The sequence below is a fragment of the Ambystoma mexicanum genome, chromosome 6p (assembly GCF_040938575.1).
Source record: "Ambystoma mexicanum isolate Mex_15411 chromosome 6p, UKY_AmexF1_1, whole genome shotgun sequence".
NCBI classification, from domain to species: Eukaryota; Metazoa; Chordata; class Amphibia; order Caudata; family Ambystomatidae; genus Ambystoma; species Ambystoma mexicanum.
The window spans coordinates 1,172,566,798-1,172,588,012 of record NC_090935.1 but is presented as its reverse complement, the minus strand read 5'-3'; the positions used below and the strand labels follow the sequence as shown (position 1 = coordinate 1,172,588,012).

At 43.0% G+C, this 21,215-nt stretch overlaps 1 protein-coding gene across 1 annotated transcript in view; it reads right to left on the bottom strand.

Annotated features, from left to right (window-relative positions):
* Positions 1-21,215, bottom strand: part of LOC138510811 (transmembrane channel-like protein 1) — a 534,459-nt gene that overhangs the window by 15,025 nt on the left and 498,219 nt on the right. Inside the window, exon 13 of the mRNA XM_069626507.1 lies at positions 5,815-6,054. Coding sequence (XP_069482608.1) covers positions 5,815-6,054 — 240 coding nt within the window. The remainder of the gene's footprint in view (positions 1-5,814; positions 6,055-21,215) is intronic.

The window sequence follows — 21,215 nt, the reverse complement described above, 5'->3', positions numbered from 1 at the left end:
AGCGATGCTCCCTCTCATCATAGGAACACCAATGATGAGAGTCATGGCTGCTCTCAACACAGAGTTCTTTGGTGAGCGGGAGTGGGCACTGACAACCATGCAGAGCTGTTAGCCTGGTGGTCAGTGTGGTGCTCCTTCTCTTCACAGGATCACTGCATTGAGAGCCATGAGGTGCTGGCAGCATAGCCGTCAGTGTGGCACTCCTGTGATAATAGTGGGTGCTGCAATGACAGTCATGCTGCCAGCAATCTCATGGAAATGGCGTGGCCTTCCCTCATTGGCTAATCCCTGGGCTATATGAATTTTGAAATTGGCCAATGGTGGAGCACCACATCACTCCACCATATAATTGTTTTTAAACCATCCTACACTACTGTTTGAATCGTATCATTTGGCCATCTGGCTGCTCTGAAAAAGAGAATGGTGTAGTTGTAAGTGGAGAAACAGGAATAATAGATTTGCTGTTTTGTTGGTATATGTCTCATTTATCCGCAGAAGCCTGCCGTGTAAGGCTTCCTTCCTGTTTATGCCTGTCCTCCCCCTTCTCCTCCAAAACATTTGCCAAAGCTTCCTTAAAATGGCAGCCACCTTTGTTCATCACACAGCACTGGTTGTGTGCTGGGAGGAGTGTCTACAACCCTACAATCCGATTGGCCACTGTGTGGTTAACCTGGGCCTCCCATTGCTGGCAAGAGAAACAAGCTCATTTCTCTGGGGAAGGCCGCTGCATAAGGCTTCCTGCCTGTCTGGGCCTGTCTGGGCCAGCTCAGGGCTCTTTTTTGTTGCATCTTATCTCACCAGATAAGGTAAGAGTTGGTGTTGCCCCTAACTCTTCCACCAATTTGACCCCACTTCTCAATCCATCTGTTGCCCGCTAGGGCCTTCTGCTCTTGCCACCCTCTCATCTCATTCCACCTGGGGCTGTCTATATCCCCTTCCAGCTTTCTTTCCCTCCTTTTCCATGCATCTGTTTCCAGCACCCCTCCCCTTAATTTCTTTCACCATCTATGAGCCCTGCGCACTCTGTCCATCCACCTTGGCTTGGGGTCTCCATCGCAGCTCCTGCTTGATGCCTGTTCACCCTACTGTTCCAGGTGTGCACGATCTGCACTTAACACACTACTCGCTTTCCACAATTGCATGTCTGCATGCCTGATGTAGCCCCTCATTCCACGAGATGTGGCGTTTCCATGCTGCATTCATGCTTACCTATTCTTACCACAATTATGCCTAATGTATCCCCTAATTCTCTGAGGTGTGTCTTTTCCAGGCTGCAATCACTCATACCTACTTGTCATAAATGCATGTCTGTTTTTTCCTTAATGCAGTTTACCTACTTGTCCCTACACTTTTTAAAACTTGTTTTGCATGCAAATAACCTCTTATCTTCTTCCCCGCCCACATTTCACTTCCACCGCCACTCTCCCTTTTGCATGTTTAGCACTTGCACGTTCCAAATCGTCTCATCACCAAGTCAGTGCATTGTCTTTGTTTTCTTCCCTCTACCCTCTTCCCGCACTTCCCCTGCTCCCCCTCCCCCTGCTCTCATGCTTTAGCAATTTCACGATCTGAATGTTTCAAGATCTTTTAAGAGCGTTTTTGTTTTAGTTTTATACCTTTTTCCTCCTCCCTCCCTCCTTGTCTTGATGGGCCTTGAAACACTATTGTGCTTTATAGTGCGCATTACAAATAACCAATTAATAAATACATACATTCATAAGTAGCTGGGTACTGTGCATGGACCTGTGTTTTCTGTGGTTCGTGTTGAGAGCAATTAAGGCAACTTCATCTGTTGAGGAGCCTTGTGTGACCATAGTGTGAAGATGCATTCGTCGTGACGTTGCTTCGAGAGGTGTAGCATTCGGCGGTTTAATGGCTTTTATGAGGGGTGTTCAATTGCCATGTGTCAGAGGTTTAGCTGGTCCGAATAGCGTGTGTTGAAACACATAATTTGAGTGTTTTGGTGCAGGAAGAAGCAAATGGAGAGTGGGCATTTCCGGCCTCCACCCAGTGTTTGGGCATGCTAAAGTACTAGTAGTGTGGCACCACTGGCAGGGCAATTTTGAGGAGAGATCCTGAGGTACCTGGGTTTAGGCTGGCAATCCTAGTAGCTAACAACATGCAATGCTTGGTCCAAATTCATATGGGAGGACAGGTCGGGAGGACACAGGGGTAAGTATCAAGCTTACAGGGGATTGAATGGTTCCACTGGAAAATCTCTGTAGGGACATTTGGAAGCATAATTGCAGAGAAACAGCTGGGAGCAAAATCACTGCAGTGTAAAATTACCATGGCAAACATAGGGGAAAGATCACTGTGGGGTTACATTATAGTGGGATCCCTGGGAGTCAAACCTTACTGACAGAAAATTGCAATTGAACACCTAGGAACAAATCCACAATGGCGAAAAATCGCACTGCGGCACGAAGGAACACATCCCAGTGTGCAGAACTACAGCATGTCATCAAAACATGGAACTGAAGTGGGACATATCAGAGCAAATCTAGTAGTACATCTAAGTTCAGAATGATATTGGCACACCTGGTACTTGTATTACTTCAGTGATGCATTGATTAGCATCAATTCAAATCCATGTGGTGAAAAAGAAGCCTCCCTAAAGAAGAAAACACTTCTGTTGTCTGTCATAATGCCAGGAAAAGTGCTGCACGATTAAATCACTTGAAATCAGTTTCCAACCTACATTTTACGGGTCTGCTGGGGACACACCCAGAGGAAATAAATGAATCATAAATAAGTTAATCATTGTCCAATGTTCTTAACCCCGATTAGGGGGGTACTGACAACCTTTGACCTGGATGCAACTAGAATTTTCCAGTCCATTGTGCCAAGCCCACAATACAGCAATGAAACCTAATACCAACGTATACCCATCTGCACATTCTCAATTATATATAGTAGACATTATTGACATTACGTTTCTTTTATGCAACATATCATTTAGCAATTCTTGTAGTTTCTTAGAGACCCGGCCATAGGGAACACCTCCAATATTCTAAATATGGTCAAATGATTTCGCCATAATTTAGTCAAATGGGGAAGCTAGGATTTTGATCCCAGGTTTCCTTGTCTCCCAGTATGTAATTTGACAGCAGGCTACATCTCCTCCCATCCCATCTTTAACTTTAACCCAACATAAATAGGTGGGGAAGGTAGAGAATGTATTTGCACAGCCGAGTCTAGGGGTCTGGCTTTGCTCTAAGAGCCAAACATGAGCTGGCACAGCAATTTAACCAGATCCAGATTCCTACTAACCCACCCGACAACAACAAAGAAAGATACTTGACACCTGGCCTATCCACCCCCACAATATAGGACCCTCACTTGGCATCCTGCCTTTCCACAGTACACATTATATAAACGGTTAACTTTATCATTATTTATGGAGTAATAGTATAGTTTATAAATGAGTGAGACATTCCCCACAGATAGCTAAGGAAAATAAGGCACAGAGAGGAAAGGTGATTTGTTCAGGATCCCATAATGAGTGAATTATGGACGACAGGGACCTTAACCCTGGCTTTCTGTTTCCACTGTTTCCAAGTTTCCTATTACATTCTCAATATTTGAACCAACAAAAGCCTTTCTGCAAAGTTGTTACTCAACTAGTACACTGTTCAATAAACCCAGATTTCAAAGCACCAAGCACATGATAAAGAAAGTATGAATCCCTTCAGCAGAAAAAAGTGGGTCAAACCAGTCACACATTCCGGTGCAGTGGCAGTGGCAGTGGGATGCAGTTCACGGACACATCTCAGCAAAAGTCACTAAGTCTTCAGAATTACCTTTCCAGATGTACACCTTCTCGTCTCATTTATCCTAGTTTCCTTACACATCACCCTTTGGTGTCCCTCCCTCACACCACATCCTCAATGCCCCTCCCACGCCTTAAAACTCTAATCCCCTTTTGCTCACCACCTTCCCTTATCTCACATGCAACGCTTTCCTTTCCCCACATTGCTCAGTCAGAATTTCCTTGTCACTCACACCCTTCCTTTTCTAAGACTCACATTAGATGGTAGACCACCTTAATTTACCACTCAGTCTCTGTCAGACATGACAATTAGCTGTGGTTGGGGTCTTGCTGGTAATTGAGGCTATGGAGTCTGCACTTGGACTATGCAGAGTGAAAGACATTGGGGAGACTTGGCTTTTATAGTGCTCAAATGTTTCTTTCTTGGAAAGTCGGCTGCATATTTCAATTCCTTGGAAGCAAAGGGAACTGTGAGGGAAGTCTGCCTCGCTTGTGATGGAGAGGGAGTAAGAGTAATGTACTGTACTTGTTTCAGGTTTTAAGAAAGGTGGCGTGTGTGTGTTTTGTGTGTCTGTCAGTGTGTGTGTTTATGTTGCAGTTTGCTTGACTACAGTGATGTGTTTCAGTATAAATGTGACTGTGTACATTATATATGTAAGGATGTGCCTGTGTTCATTTAACTATGTATTTATGTGAACATGTTGTTGATTTGTATGTGTGAGTTGGTAACATTTTCTGGTGTTACTTCATTAAAAAATATCCTTCCAACTCTGAATGTACCCCTTAGGTTGTAGTCTACTAACAATTAATACTAACATTATTACCTGAATGATATGTATTTATGTGTGGGCTTATCAGCAACCCCAAAAGTGAGTACGACAAACAACCAAACAGCCATTTCTACAACCAGCATATAGCAAAATCCATGGGTGCTATAGCCTTGGTGCTATTAAACTCGTATTGCAAAGATGTTACCAGTGATCATCAATTTCACCAGGACATAGTGGAACTATTACCACAGAATGAAACAAAGGACAACATCTTATAAAGTATGAACCCTTACTGCTTTGGAAAGTAGGTGCCCTGATAATCTGCTGAGGATTGTAACAGACCGATGGCGTAGGGGCTGCATTAGTGACAACATTACCAACATCACAGAATCTGTCATTACAATGCTGTTGGGTGGTATGAGCATGCACCTGCAGACTAGGCTTTTCACTCTTTCTGACGCATTGTGGTGTGCCATGTGTGGGGGCATCCAGGCACATGTGCACCATTCCTGAAATCAAGACGTGTCCCTCACCTCATCTATGCAGAAGCCAACATGCTTTGCAGCACTCAGGTCTTTAAGGGGAGGTTGGATTCTGATGAAATGTTCTCTTTTAAATAAAAAAAGAATTCAGCCTGTGGGGGAGTAGTACCCTTACCTCTCTTCACAGCCCACGTCAGTGCCCAATTTGTGAACAAAGATTTTTTTAACACATTTTGTTGTAAAGGAGAACATTTTCGACACAGCTTTTGCCTTTCATCGCATCCCACAGACGTACACCCTTTGTTATGTTCTGTCTGTTCTTTTGTTGTTCTCGGTCACCTTTGTTTCATTTACAATTTCCTGAAAAGTTCTAGATGCTTGTTTAGTTCAAAATGGAGAAAAGGTCAAGATGAATGATTCCAAACTATGAAGGACGGGGTAACATTCTGAAACTCGTTTTCCCTTGTAATAATGTGGACAACTACCACAATCCTCTTTGTCCTTGTGAATCATCGCTAACCCACTAGTTGAAAATTGACCTGCTTTTGATGCATTCTATGAGTTAATTCACACGCGATCATTTGCTAAGGCTTATTCAATTGTAGGCAGAGTGTGAATGATCTGATAAAATCACACCTGGATCTAAGTATAACGTGTGTGCAAGGACACTAGCCTGATGCTGCTGAATATGTCATGACTGAAGCCACACATCCATTCTATTGCAACATTGCATACTATAGTACATTGCTGATTAAATAATAAAATGACAATTCAAATAGATGTCAATCACCTGAATGGACCACAGTCGAAAGATGGTGGGATGGAGACGATTGTGTACACGACAGGCAGCATGGACAGAAAGAGAATGAAAAGCAGCATCGCCATGTAGAAGTTGTTGGACCTGGAAGCCTTAAAGACTCTGGCATGAGGAACGTTGCAACACATGACCGCCCAGCACTGCAAATACATGGAGGTATGGAGACGGAGGACATTGATAGCGGGCAGGCACGGTGCATAGAAGGAGCCCATCCTATAGGCAAACAAAGGCTAGAGATCAGACTGGTTTTAGCATGGAAGTAATAGAATCAGAATTAAATCATGGAGAATTTGTACACATACATGACACAATGACGAAATAGACTGATTGCCCTTAGAGCAATGAAGACACTGCATCATACATGTGATACACTTTACTACTGCTGGTAACCTTATGGTGATAAGGCTTAGTGATATTAGAAGTGGGTATTTTTGAAGAGGTCTTCGTGAAGCAGAACCCAACAAATACCAAGATTAGATACCTCTGATTAGTCTAACTGAACATGTCATGTTGAGGTGGAACGATTCAAAAGCTTTCCAAGTCCATTGGATTTTTCCATAAAATGGTGATCACGGGATAAACATAGCACACATTTAAAAAAACGCAGACCTGCACATGCCTTTAAATAAGGTAAGAAAATATGATCTTTAATCTTTCACTTTTAAACTCCTTTGGCTGCATGAAAAAGTATGCAAGGAATCAAGTCCTCGGATGGCCTTTATAGCTACAGGGCAATACATGTGTGAGAAGAAACAGCTAGATACTTGCATTCACTGGAAAGTAATTCTCAACATCCGTGAGGACAATTACTTTTTAAGCAGGGTCACTTTATTCAACCAATATTTTGCAGCAACACTTGTGTACAGGTGCGTTATAAATGCCATATCATATCATATCAGTAATGAATCTAAGCGATTAAACACAAAGATTCTAACCGGTGCAACGAAATATGCAGAAACTCTGATGAAAAATTAAAGAGCAGCAGTGTGAGAAAAAAAACGTGTTGTGTCACATCTTCTCCACAGAGGCTTTCAGTTGTTCTAATTTGAGTTTCCTCAGCAGCTTTCTGGCATCCACACCAAAACAACTACCTTTAGTTAGTGTAATGCCAAAACATCTAACACTGCCACACGGCACTAGTGTGTTGAAACTAAAGCATTGCTAGAGGCAAGTGCATATGTGTACAGCCCCCATGCTGTGCTACGATCATACTGTAGGTCAACCAGCGTTGCTAACATCTTCATTGGAAAAAAGTTTGCCAAAGATTGCAGTTCTGTTCATCAGTTCTTCTAATGCATCATCCACTAGAAAGTCTGTTAGCGTTCCCCAAGGTGTAACTGGTAATTATGCATTAAAATAAATTATTCATGACAGTACCCCTTTAAGACATTAGTGAGGAAAGGTGATTGCTATTGAAGGGCAAACCCAGAGGTATGGGGTAGCCTCTGCTGAAGGCTTAGCACAAAAAGATCTAGCCCCCATGCCTAAAATGAATTATTTATTTAGGTGTTTATGTGGGGTATTTATTGAGCACAGACCTAGCTTTCAGAAGCAGCAGAATACTGTACAGCAACGAGCTAATAGGAATGCAGGTAAGGGGGCACACGTTACAGCAGGGCCTCAAAGAGGAGGGCATTAAGCTCCTTTGTGAATTGCATGAGGGTGGGTGGAGGCTAATGTTGAAGAGTGTGTGGTTCAAAAGTGTGGGGTGTAAATCGAGAAAGCCTATTTCTTATTTTTTTAATTTTTTACATTTTTTCAGCTGTAATTTTGCCAGGTCCTACTATGTATCAAAGAGGATAGATGGTCCTTTGTGGTTGCACACAAACAACTCACACATGCCGAAAACAAATGTTAGTAGGGCGTAAGGGATTATCCAGCACATTGAAAGAGTGTAACTGTATTCCTTGACTGCTAGCTAAATGACGAGGGTAATGACGAAAGGGGAGGGGGCCCCTCTCAAATGTGGTGCCACTGGTGGAAAGTTTTGAAGGAAGTCTGGTTTGAACTGAGGGGAGGACTCTGTGCCCTGACGTTTTTGAGAATCTGGATTGCAGCACGCCAGGGTGGTAGCCATATACATTGCTCACATTGAAACTGTTAATGAAGAAGTCAAAAGTGAACCAGACTGCCTTTTCTATGCCACACCGGAAGCCTTGCTATATTTAGTGTGCCACTTACAACAATGTAGCTTTGCACCATTTGACCTGCAGGTGGCACATTTTATTTTTGCATAATTTAGCAACCCTGCGTGCGTAATAGCAAATGTGTGCCAGCTAACTTTGCAGGCATAGATTCTTCAAGCGGTGTACCCTCATTTGCATGGAGTTGCACCATGCCATTTAAGGGATTCTTATTTCCTCTATATATGCTTTGCATTAGCAATGCATTGGCCTGAGAAGGAGCACCTCAGGCTGCTCTCTGCATGTGCACCAGTGGGAGGAGGCGCATATGGAGTGTCAGGCGCCATTTGAAACAGGGAAACAAGGGTTTTCTGGACCCTCCAGAGACCCCACGTGGGGATTCAGTGAAAGTACTCTTGCGCTAACAGTGACACATGATACCTTGCAACTGTGAGCCTAGGCGCACCGGCTGCAGCTCATTGTACATTGTAGTGGGCGCATCTGTCACTCTTTAAAATGGGCTACATCCTTCCCAGGTGCCAGTGACGAAATGACTACTGCCTCGCAGGAGTACACAGTTGAGTAGTGGCTAAACCACCTCCAGAACCCTCAAACTACTACAAACAAACAGTGATCCCAATCATGAAGGTGAAAAAGGCGCAGTTTAGAGGTATACCTGCTTCGCCTTGGTGGGAATGTGGGCTGAGGACTGGCTATTCTCTTAAGGGGTTGGGCAGGGGGTGAATATGGTAACAGTAGCATCCCAAACAGCAGTTACAACAATTGAAAATAAAAGCGTGTCCAGTCAAGGTTGCATAAAAATATATATACTTTAATTAAACACACCAATATACAATACACCTGACTGTGACAGAAGTTTAAGTTTATTACCATTTTGACAATCAGTCATAGGTAAACATGGATGAAATCACACAACATTACACAAAACAATAGCATAAAAAAAGTTGTTATATGGGCCTTGAGTTAAAAAAAAAACATTAGTCTGGCCCCAATACAGGCACGTGCTAGTACTGGTATAAATAGAAGCGGCATAGTTCTGGAAATCCAGCTTGGCCAAGTTTGTATTAACTACATTACAACCTAGTTTACTAGACAGCATTGTTGCTTGCTGTACACAGAAGGCCTTAAAGATTTCTCTTTACTAGGCTTAGCAGATGAGGCCTACTTAGCCGCACTCTATATAAACATGTTACTACTGGTCGCACTATTAGTTCATCTTCTGCTCTATCATAGCCTCCATTGTATGTCATACCCCATGAACAGTGGTCACAGGTACATTTTTTGCAGGTTTAAATATGCAGGGCAAATTAACATGAAATGGAGTCTGTCCTCGCTTGTATCTTGACAATGCTAACATTTATCTCAGACGTCAGGATTCCATTTGTGTAACAAATGCGCTGATGGGAGGATACCAATTATGAGTTTAATATACAGTGACCTCACAAATCTAGGCTTCACATAATCAAGATAATGCTCATTATGTGTGTAGAGTAACAGCTGCATGCCTCTGCAGAAAACCCTTCCCCCTTCCTCCCATATGTTGTTGACATGAGACTGTGCCGTGTTTGACACCAGCCGTTGTGTTAATACTGCAGCGTGTGTTCGAAAGAAGATACCCGTTGAGACAACCCTACCAGATGTATCCCCGAAGTGATGAAAATTTAAGGGAGGGACTCCCTGAAGGAATATGAGAAAGAGCAAGGAAAATAAGCTAATGATGTCACAAAAAGTATGCAAGACGTCCCGAGATACTGACTGAAGAGAATGTATGGACCCCAAAGAAACTAATGACGAAGTAAAGAATCAAGTGAACTTTTAAATATAAAGACAAGGATTACTTGTGCACAAAGTGCTGTTGAAAATCAACCGTTCAATAAATGTACAGATGTTGAAATGCAAGCTAGACCAAGTCATCATAGAAGCTGGCTATATGTAGTGAATAGACCACATGCAAAGCCGTCATTATATAAAAGCTGGACATCGGTATCATGAATTGAGTAAGCCAGGACCCACAAAGTGGGAAGGGAAAACTGTGTTGCATCAGGAATAAGCAGAATCGTGGAGCTGCAAGACAAGGCTGTTTTGCCTGGGGTCAAGACTGAAGCAGCCAAGTTCAGCTATCTATTCTGGAAAAGAGCGAACGTGCGGAGGATGAATCATCCCTTGTTAAGGTGCAAAGAAAGAATACCAAGAGTGCCACGTTTAATTCATTTAGAGCATTTAAAACCAGAAAAATTGACCAAATCATGGTCTCCTGTCACGTGAGTCAAGGATGAAAAAAGAGTTAGAACTTGGAGTCCCAGAACACGATAGTGAGTGCTCTCACTCCCATGTATTCCAAAGACAAGGATATTTTGCAAGGCCAATTTCAAAGATAATCTTCATGGCAGAAGGCACGGGTGATGGTAGATGCTGGGCTAATTGGGTGGTGGGATAGCGTCATGCCCCATTTCCTTGCACCTGGGTCTGGGCTTATGTGCTGCTAAGTGAACCAAATGTTCTAGACCTGGCACACGGGTGCCAACTGATTGTATTAGTCCATATAATGAAGGACCTTATAGTTTGACGACCAATGAGAAACTGTGTATCTAATATTTCTGAAGATTACATGTTTTAAAGGTAGGCATATGTTGACCACCTGATAGTGGATAGACAATCACAATCCTAGTCCATATAGAAAGATATACTTTGATGTTTCCCATAGACAATCCTGTCCCTCGATATGTTTTTTATTATTGCCACATAGTATGACGTCACCTCTGATGTATTTTTGGTATAAAAGACTATGTTTTGTGTAAAGATCGCTGAGAGACTGAGCGTACGTATGTTGATGTTCGTTGTAAACTCCCTGTTTTAGATAATAGTAATGAAACAGTACTTTGCCGTCTTCCTGAGGTGGTTCGGTTATTTGGACTCAGAATTATTCTGTATGATCCCATCCATTACATATGCATGTTCCAAAAGGGCCCTAAGCTCCTGAGTCTCCATTTGTTACCCATTAGGTATGCAATAAAATTGAGCCACGCATCTTGAGCACAGTCTTTGCATCTTCCAACTCAAAAATAGCTTTTATATTGGGTCATTTGATGCTGTGTTCATTAGATCCCGAGTGTCCCAATGTTCCACATGATTGATCTAACAACATTGTTGTTTCACGTGTTGGCACCATGGTAGATTTTTCTCCCCTTCATGGGCTAGTAGTGGTTTCAAGGTGTCTCTATAGTTTCCCAACTGAGGGGAACTCCAGATCCTTGCCCTGTATAATAATGGTCTTACGTTAGCAATTATGCTATATTACAGATATTAAGCTCCATGAACAATGGGATTGAAAGTGTGCTGGATGGAAGCTCCATTATATTTTTTAGGAAGCCGTTTTCCATGGTTGTTAAGGAATTAATGTTCGTGAAGCCCTTAGTTCTGCACCATAAAGGACAGCAGGTCTAGCATGGACCGCATATGGTTCTATTGTTACACTTGCGGCCCACCCCCCTTATTTTCAGCAAATCTTGCTATGGCATCACTGTATTTGGCCAAGACCATGCCAGCCCTTTGCACCTGCCTTGCCCTAATGCCACCTGTCACCCTCAAACCCAGATAATCATAAACATCCACTTGTTCTATGTGTTTGCCTTCTATATTAAATGACAATTAATCGGCTTGCTCCTCTTTTTACTGAGTATCATAGTTTTAATTTTGGTATAGTTTATTGGAAGGCCATTTTAATCTACACAATGTTTGAAAAGGGTAAGCTGTTTATGGAGACCAGTCGGTGTAAGGGAAATCAGTATTGTGATATCCGCAAACATTAAAATGAGACATGTTGTATTACCTAGGGTGGGTGCATCAGTGTCTTTAGCCACTAGCTTTTCTATGACCTGGTTGATAAATATGCAAAAAAGCTTAGGGGTGAGTACGCAACTCTGGCGCACACCTTGTTGGATTGGGTTGGGCTGTGTTAGTTCTCCCGAGATCACCCATCTGACCATGGCTGTGTTGCTGCTGTATAGAATCAATAGTGCTGATAAGAGTGCATGAGGCATCTCCGATGCCCTTAAATGGCACCAGAGTGTTTGGCGAGGACACAATCAAGGGCTGCCCTAAGGTCGATGAACATTAAGCATAAATTAATTTTCCTTAAAGAAAGATCATTTTCAATGATTAAACTCAGCCTTAGACATTGATCAATCGCTCTTATACCACTAGCAAACACCCAACCCTGGGGAAAGAACACTGAAAATGAAGAATGTCAATATGGTAAGCACTGTGGATAGCAGGGCTTAATGTAGGAAATTGCAACAGTGTCAATTGTGAACGAAATGTCGAGGTTGGTTCATCAATCCAGAGTGTCCCAAAAATAGACCATGGACCTCCCAAAAGTACCTTCATCCGCTCATGGTGGTTTGACAATGTTGGACCAGGCTTTGCAATGCTGTCTTTGCAGTATGTGTGTGTTTTGGTTTGGGTGGGGTGTGTGGGGTGGGGGTAGAGGGCTGTAACTGAAATCCCATGGGTGAGGGTGGGGGTGGGGTGATGGGGTGGAGAGGAAAAATGGGGTTCTTGGGGAGTGAAAGCCCCGAATATCTTTTTACAAATAAACACATTTTAAAGGTCTCAAGAGAAAAAGACCTTTACAGTGCTGTTTTTATGATCAAAAGAAAATGGGTGTTTTTAAATCGGTCTTTTCGTCTTGAGACCTTTAAAATTAGGTACTTTCACATAGAACTAAATAAAATCAGTCCTAACAGCGGTAGAAGGGCCATAGGGAAAGGAAACAAAAGTGGGCAGTACTTAGCAAATTTAACAGGCACATTTGCCAACATTTCTACAGCCCATAATGAAGTTAAGAACTTTCAAAACTGTTCATTTGGTCCACTGCTTAATATGGCAGACTAACAAAACCATGCTAGACTTTTAAAAAAGGAACCTGAAAAGGTTTATGGAGCCATTGATGATAGTGAGAATAAACCCAAATGAATAGTGGCCCCATCCGTACAAGACATGACATTTCTCCTCAAAAGCCAATATTCTTACTTCTATCTTAAAGTTTCTTTGAGGTCAAGGAAAGTGAAGAAGGTCAATCTCTTCTAGTGTTTCACAATCTTGGAGCGCAAACCCATATTAAAGACTGGGCTGGATGGCAAACTATTTTCAGCTATTTCCTTCAGTGCTATTTTTCTTCACAAACACAAACTTGGAGGGGTGCACACTTTGCAGAGTACCACATCACACGGATGTGTATCTACTCTTATTTGTTGGCCGTATTTTCACTTTAAACTTTGTAGTTTTCGTCAACATATTTCTTTAAAAAAACATTTTTTTGTGATTGTGGTGGGAGCTTGTGGGGTGGTGTGTGGCAGGGTAAGGTAGTGGGGTTGGGTTAAATAGGGGGTTGGATGATATTCACCTATTAAAAAAAAAGAAAAATCGACAAACACGCCCGATTCAAAACTGCATGTTGAATATGCAGACATGTAAAACACTGGCATTGAAAACACGTGGATCCAATCTTATTTTGCAAAGATTTACATTTTAGTAAGCTATTCCATTAGACACACGCATGCCTCCAATCACCCGCCACTGCTCACAGTAAGCAGAGGAGCCAAGAGGGGTACAATATGGAACCTGCCCCAGAGACTGCATCGACCCAGAGTCTGGGCAAGCCTATTGCTGTATTTCCACCACTTCTTCCCTTTACTTATTTCAATCTCAATGGAAGAACATAGAATAGAAAGAAGAATGGTGATGCAACTGGCATGCATTGGAGCTGGAGGTGAATGCCCCAGAAAACAGGATTGGGTGGATCGGTAAATGCGGTAGTAGTAGCGTTACTGCAGCATTTTCCCGCTCCGGCCAACTCATGATGAACCCCTGTGTCACTTATGGGCCACCATAGCAGCCTGTGTAACCCGCAGTTTTCAAACCTCAGCTGCTTTTCTAATAAGGGACACAATGACTGCAGGAGTATAAGGAAGAGCAGTAGTAAAACCACCTGCTCGGCCCCAACACTTCTACAAATCTACATTGTACTGAATCAGAGAGGTAAAACAGGTGCACCAAATATATATATAATAAACATAGCAATATAACAGTAATATAACAGTAATATCTTAACATAAAAGGTAAGAGTCTCTGAAGAAAACTACATTTCCCAGGGAGCTTGGCTCCAGTTAATTTTGAGGCCATCAGCAACGTGACCTAGTCCACCTATAGTAGTTCAGATCCCCTGCATAAACAGTCCTAAACATGATGACTCTTCCTCTTTCTTTGCTGCTCACAGCAAGAGATAAGTACATCATGTTTAGCACTGCTTACGTCATGATTTTATAATTTAAAAGATAACGTTACAAAATGTCATAATATATGTTTACTGCATAGTTATAGACTTATACAAATTTTACTTTCAATATTCATTTAATAAAAAAAAATATATAATAATCATAATTTGTACTTTTATGTTGGGCTCTGACGTCAGTCCTCTGACCTCGGAGACCGCTTCACACGGCCACAACTGATCAGTTATTTATTCCGCTCGTCCAGCGGATTATCCGAGGGCTCGCGCCGGCTTCGCCGCAACGTCGTTGCGCTCCTGAGGTACTGGGTATCCGGCGCGGCCTAGTCGGACCACGCTACACCGCATGCAGGCCGCCAGGGGAGCTCCTGCTCTCCGGGTCCTTTCCTCTACATTCCGGCGCTCGAGCACGCATGCCCGTTATAATATAACGGTTCTTGCAGCTCGAGCGCCGGAATCTTTCCTCAGACAAGAGCGACCGTTTCTGGTTTTTCACTGCGCATATAGCAAAGAAATTCTCTATTCAGCATTTAAGAACAACTACAAAGCTGAACTGAAATAACATTACTGGGCAGTGAGAGAAGGCGTTCGGAAGCCCAGAAAAGAAAACAAAAAAAAGAAAAAAAAAAGTGAGTAAGGTGCATTTATTTTATAATGGCAGAACAGTACTCGCATCAATCAGATCAGGCTTGGTCTGAGGCTGAGGGAGATCACTGTTACATAGACGAAGTGGCAATGGCTAATAGTTTTTAGAAGGTTCTGGGATTCTCTGTGGAGACCAGTGTTGAGAAAGCTGTAACGGATATGCTCATTCCCATACAAAATCGTCTAGACACTATGGAGGAGCATTTCAGAGGGACCTCCCCTCCTGGGAGGAAGAGAACACAGAAAAGGAAGCACCTTACAGAAGGGGGATGTACACCGGCTCGCAAGAGTAAAAGCTCTATGACCCCCCCGAGCCAGCCATCTAATGCCACAGCTGCCGTAACGGACGCCTTCTCAAGGCTGAAACAAGCCTTCATGAATAGGAAGGTAACCTCTTCCCATCTACCCTCTTATCCCGAGGAGGAAACCAGGGGAACTAGACCCTCAAGCCCGGAGGGACAGGGACAGGGCTCGGAAGAAGAAGATCATAACAAAAACGTGTACGACGCTGATCTTTCTCACTCCTCTTCAGATGAGGAATTTCATTTTGAGGATTCAAGACCCTCTGCGTCAGGGATTGCGGCAGACCCCATCCCTAATGACACAACAGGGACCAAACCTTCTACTGAAGGTACATTTACCCCGGAAGACTTAATACACCCCAGGTCCACCGACTGGGAACCATCTTCCAAGACATCGAGTTACAGCCACCTTAGGCTGCACAAGCCGCTTGATAAATAAGTTTGCGCCAGACTACGTGCGGAATGTCCTCGACCAGACATTGTGGAAAAAGTAGTTCTGACTCCAGAGCTCGATTCTAAAATGATTACCTTTTTGGGTAAAAACGTTAAAGACCCCAGGAAGGGTATTGATCGCGCCTGGAAAGCCTGCCAGGACAAAGTATTGGACATAGCAGGTCCACTAGCAAAAATCTCCGATCTTGCGAATGCAGCCATCTCCTCATCGAACCCCATCGACACAGTGATACTGTCCGGTTGGGTCCAGAGGGCTATTTGCCTTTTGGGCAAAACCAGTTGCGCTATCTCAACAGAGCGACGGAAATGCATCCTATACAAGATAGATGCCAAATTAACCGAACTGGCAGAAACAGAATCCGGCCCAACGGCACAAGGCCAGCTTCTCGGAAACCCTTTCATGAAGGAAATGGCAAAATTCGTCGGGAAATTCACAGCATTAGACAAAGCACAGGCTTCAATAAAAAGAGTATTTGCAACCAAGGTTTTCTCCAGGGCCGGACGAGGAAGAGGTCGCTCTTCCGGCCGTTACTTCTTTGACAAGAGACCTCAACAATCTCGAGGTCAGCATAATTCCTGATAAGAACGCCCCGACACATTCTTCCCCTCGAAAGGTCGTGGTAGAGGGCGTCTCTGGAGGAGAGCGGCCAGATACCCAGCCCAGCAACAACCCACAGGTCAGTGTACTGATAACTGCGCCAGCGCCACTAACACCTATAGGAGGGAGGTTAAGGATGTTTGCAAATGCTTGGGATAGTAATGTCTCTATCAGACCAAACCGCCTTAGACAGCGAAATATTCAAGTCAGGGAGGCTTCTTCAGTCCCATTTTTCTGGTTCGCAGGAAGCAAAAAGTGCGCCCAGTCATAAACCTCAGAGCGATCAACGAGTTCATCCTTTACCGCCATTTCAAAATGGAAGGTATACACATGCTCAGAGATCTTCTCAGACCGAACGACTGGCTTATGCGCCTAGACTTAAAAGACGCTTACCTCGCAGTACCGATTCATCAAACACACATCAGTTACCTCAGATTGTCCTGGAGAAATTGAGATTGGGAATTCACAAGTCTCCCATTCGGACTTTCTTCGGCGCCTTGGGTATTCACCAAACTCTTAAGACCCGTAGTAGCTTGATTAAGAGAGCAAGGTGTTTGTCTCATAATTTATCTAGATGACATTATTTTCATGGCCAAATCACAAGAGTTAGTTCAGAAACAAACTGAACTGGCAATACACTTGCTGCACAGCTTAGGTTTTCTTATAAACTGGGAGAAGTCAGTTCTACTTCCATCCAGAAATATGGAATTTTTAGGATTCATAGTGGATACACAGAATTCGCAGCTTCGACTCCCATCAGCCAAGATTTACTCTACCAAAAGAGAAATACGCAGACTCTTACAGAAGAACATGTTCTCCCTTCGAGAACTAGCAACAGTGATAGGGCTACTTTCATCTTCCATCTAAGCAATATTTCCCAGCCCTCTTCACTATCGAGAGCTGCAAAGATTAAAAGGCCAACACTTAAGGAGAAAACCTTGCTTATTCTCAACTCCTGACACTGTCTCCTCAAGCGAGGACAGAGCTCAACTGGTGGCTCTCTCACATGGAAGCCTGGAACGGCAGAGCCATCTTCGGCTCCGCTCCAGATATTATTATCGAGTCGGATGCCAGTCGCTCCGGTTGGGGAACGAGATGTCCCATAGCCACGGGAGGGACTTGGTCCCCACAGGAGCTGGACCTTCATATCAATTGTCTAGAGCTTCTTGTATGTTCCTTTGCAGTGCACTCTTTTGCCAAAGACAAAGCGAGTTGCTGTATTTTACTAAAGATGGACAACATCTCAGCGGTAAGATACATCAACCATCTGGGCGGCACCAAGTCGAGACTTTTGATTTTGAATTTTCTAGCATCCCTAGCGGAAAAAGGGCTCGCATACAGGTCTGTGAACGCCTACCATTCAGCAGTTTCCGCAGGTCATGACCTTATCCAAGGAGTACCAGCAGGAGAACACCACCTCGTTTGCAAGTTGCTCAAGGGTGTAAGGCTTACCGTCCCACCTCCAGCTCGCTATGACAAGCTTTGGGACGTTAATAAAGTACTGAACCTTTTTCTGGCATGGCCTAATAACAAAGAACTATCGCGTAAAGCCCTATCTGGCAAACTCACTACTCTACTCTGCTTGGTCTCCTGCAGGAGAGTCTCAGACAGCCGAGCTCTAGATCTAGCAGGCAGAACCTTTTCTCCTGATGGCATTGTATTACATATTCATAGAAGAACAAAGTGCAATTCCAGGGTGATTTCCTATCCCGCCTTTAGAGATCAACCGAAGCTCTGCTGGGTTAAATGCTTGAAAGTCTACGAAGAAAAGACGGCTCCACTCAGAACCTCCCCTAACGGGCAGCTACTGATCGCTCTGCGTAAACCGCACAAAGCAGTATCAGCACCAACCTTAGCACGTTGGGTCCGGTGGACGTTAGCTCAAGCTCGGATAGACACCAAGCATTTTGGAGCCCACTCACTTAGAGGAGCCATGGCCTCTAAAGCATTTCAGGCAGGAGTTCGCCTAGAAGATAACATGTGGATGGCAGACTGGGCTAGTGAATCAGTTTTCAAACAATTCTACCTAAAGCCAGTAGATCAGCCGGCATCTATTGTGGTAAGTAAGCTTTAAACAAGCATAATGGGAGCCTCCGGTCTTGACATAGAACAAAGATTTTCCATAATAACTTACTAGAAAGTCTTAATTCCATTAAAGACTCGGAGGTGAGCATTATCCCACCCGGTAAGAAAATAACAACATGTTACCTGATGTTAATTAAAGATGTAATGAAAAGATTAATGTTCTGAAATTTACATGTACCCTATCGGAATAACTCCAAGATTTTCTCCCACCCTGATAAGGGATATAGGGTTGTCATATACAAGAGACTAACATTTTCCTTTTTCTTGACAGCGCCTGCAGAAAAGTCTGCCTGATCACGGCCCGACACAAGTTCTCCTTCTTCAAGGTAGCTACAATTATCTCCTACTATGGACAGCCAAGTTCGCAGCCCAGAAAGAGGAAGTGTCATCATGTTTAGGACTGTTTATGCAGGGGATCTGAACTACTATTGGTGGACTAGGTCACGTGTTGATGGCAACAAAATGAACTGGAGCCAAGCTCCCTGGGAAATATAGTTTTCTTCAGAGACTCTTACCTTTTATGTTAAGATATTACTGTTATATTACTGTTATATTGCTATGTTTATTATATATATATTTGTTGCACCTGTTTTCTGCACATTACTCATGGCACACTCACTTTTGGTCCACAAATATCTTGCTGCTGAGCTCTTTTCTTTATTGTTGAATAAAAGAAAGAGAAGCATAATGCTCGCATCCGAGTCAATAATAGAATTAAGACTTTCTAGTAAGTTATTATGGAAAATCTTTATTCTATACACACATATATATCTATATATATACTTTAGTTAAAAACATCAAAGTGCAAATAACTGTTTAAAAAAACCTATAAAACCCCACCCTTGTAAGAAAGAACACAGAATATGCAACATATAGAAAGATACTACACTATGGGTAGTGAAAACAGGTTTGTAAGGCAATATGCAACTAAAGAGTTAAAAAAGGATATGTTGAACAGTGGAAACAAGCGCTCTGAAACACTTGTGTATGGGCGCGGTACAAATAAAAATCATATCATAACAGTGCAAAAGTAACCTGAGCAGTCACAAAAAGGGCCAGGAGTGAAGTTATGGGTCAATACTGCCATTCCATTCTTCTTAGGTGGTTTGATAACATTGAAATAGGTTTCCAGCTTAGCAGTGGTGCAAGTTGAACGAGGTTGAGATGTAGCAGGTTGGGCTGGGTCAAGGGACGAGCTTTGTCTAGTCAGTTCGAATTAGTAGTTTGATGTGCTTCGAATGCAGTGCTGGGGTCATGCAGATCAGAAGGCTCACCAGGGTTGGATTCTGGGTTTTGGCAGTTCAAGACGTAACCCTGTTTCGGGTCGGCAAGAGACGCAATTCTACAGCGATTCAAGTCGAGTGCCATCAGAACGATGCAGTCACTTGGGTGCTATGGTGCAGGGGTCAAAGAAGTCTGGTTCAAAGTCGTGTCAGGTTGAGTTGTTCAGTAACCACTTGTTCAGGTCAGTGAGGGACACTCCAGAAATTCGAATTGGGGTCCAGTGATGAGTAGGGTGTTCAAGCCAAACAGGTGACAGGCTGCACTTGGCACGATGCAGGGGCAAGCCAATTCCACAGGTGCAATGCAGTGGTAGTTTGAGTTTCATAGAGTGGCAAAAGCAGCAGTGGTGAGTCACTCTGCTTCGAGTGCAATGGACACTGTTCAATTGCATTTCAAACAGTTTGTTACAGCATAACAGGGAGCTTTGGCTGATCTGATTCTCCAGATACTATGAGACCCACTCCTGGGGCTCTATCATAGGATACATTATTTCAGGTTCTGCCCTCTAGTCTGGTGCAGAGTGGCAGGTCAACTTCCCTGAGATGTTATCAGTTTATTCATGTTCTCTCAAGTCTTCATACACTACACAAAATACACAAGTGAATTCCTTCCTCTTGCTTAAATTCACCCAATGACAAATTCAAGGGATTATCCTTTTTGGCATCCTTCAATGAGCCTGATCTAAGCATTACTGCATTTCATGATTTACAATCATGAATTTGAGGATAAGGGAAAATGGGGAAGCCATATTCTTCTTGGTGTTTTGGAATCACATAGATAGGGATTTAAATCCCTAGCCACTCATGCCTTTTTATTACTTGGAATCTTCAAAACATTCTTATATGTCTGCCTCTACTACTGACAAACCTATAAAGGCTAGTCTATAATGTTATTGACTTGACCCCTCCTTCTAAATACTAATAGTTCTACCTAGCTAATTTATTGTGTCTCTGCAATCGACACATGATGCCTTGCTTTTAATCTCTCTCTCTCTCTCTCGCTCTCTCTCTCTAATTCTCTCACCTTTTCACTCACATTTTAAACATTTTAGAATGCTCATTTCTCACAAACTAGATCGTTTAAATCACTAGTTCTGTTATTCTGCTTAACGCAAAAGCTGATGTTCATGATCTCACGTTCTCTGACAGTTAGCCTACCCCACATTCCTGCAGTGAGCAGCTGCCTTAAAGTCATGAATAAAGCAGTATCTTTGAGCTGTTTGGCTATGGTACTTCCTGAAAAAGAGAACCATAACATTTTTCAGACAATTTACATGTTTTATATTGTTTCCTTTGTTTGACATTTGACCCCCATAAACTCCTTATCACCAAGCCCTTTCAGCCCCTTTACTGTAAATCCAGCATTTTATCTTTTGTCTATGTTTGTTCCTCCCTTTACTTACCTTTCCATACGACCATATACATGTAAGGTAGGAATGCAAATTCGTCGGTATTCAGCTAAAAACATGTTTTTCTCACTTTTTGGGTTGCAAGCCAAAAAATACAAATATCTATCAGGACTCCAAATGCAAAGGCTGTGTAAAGTGCTTATGTAGACTCTTCAAGAAGAATCGC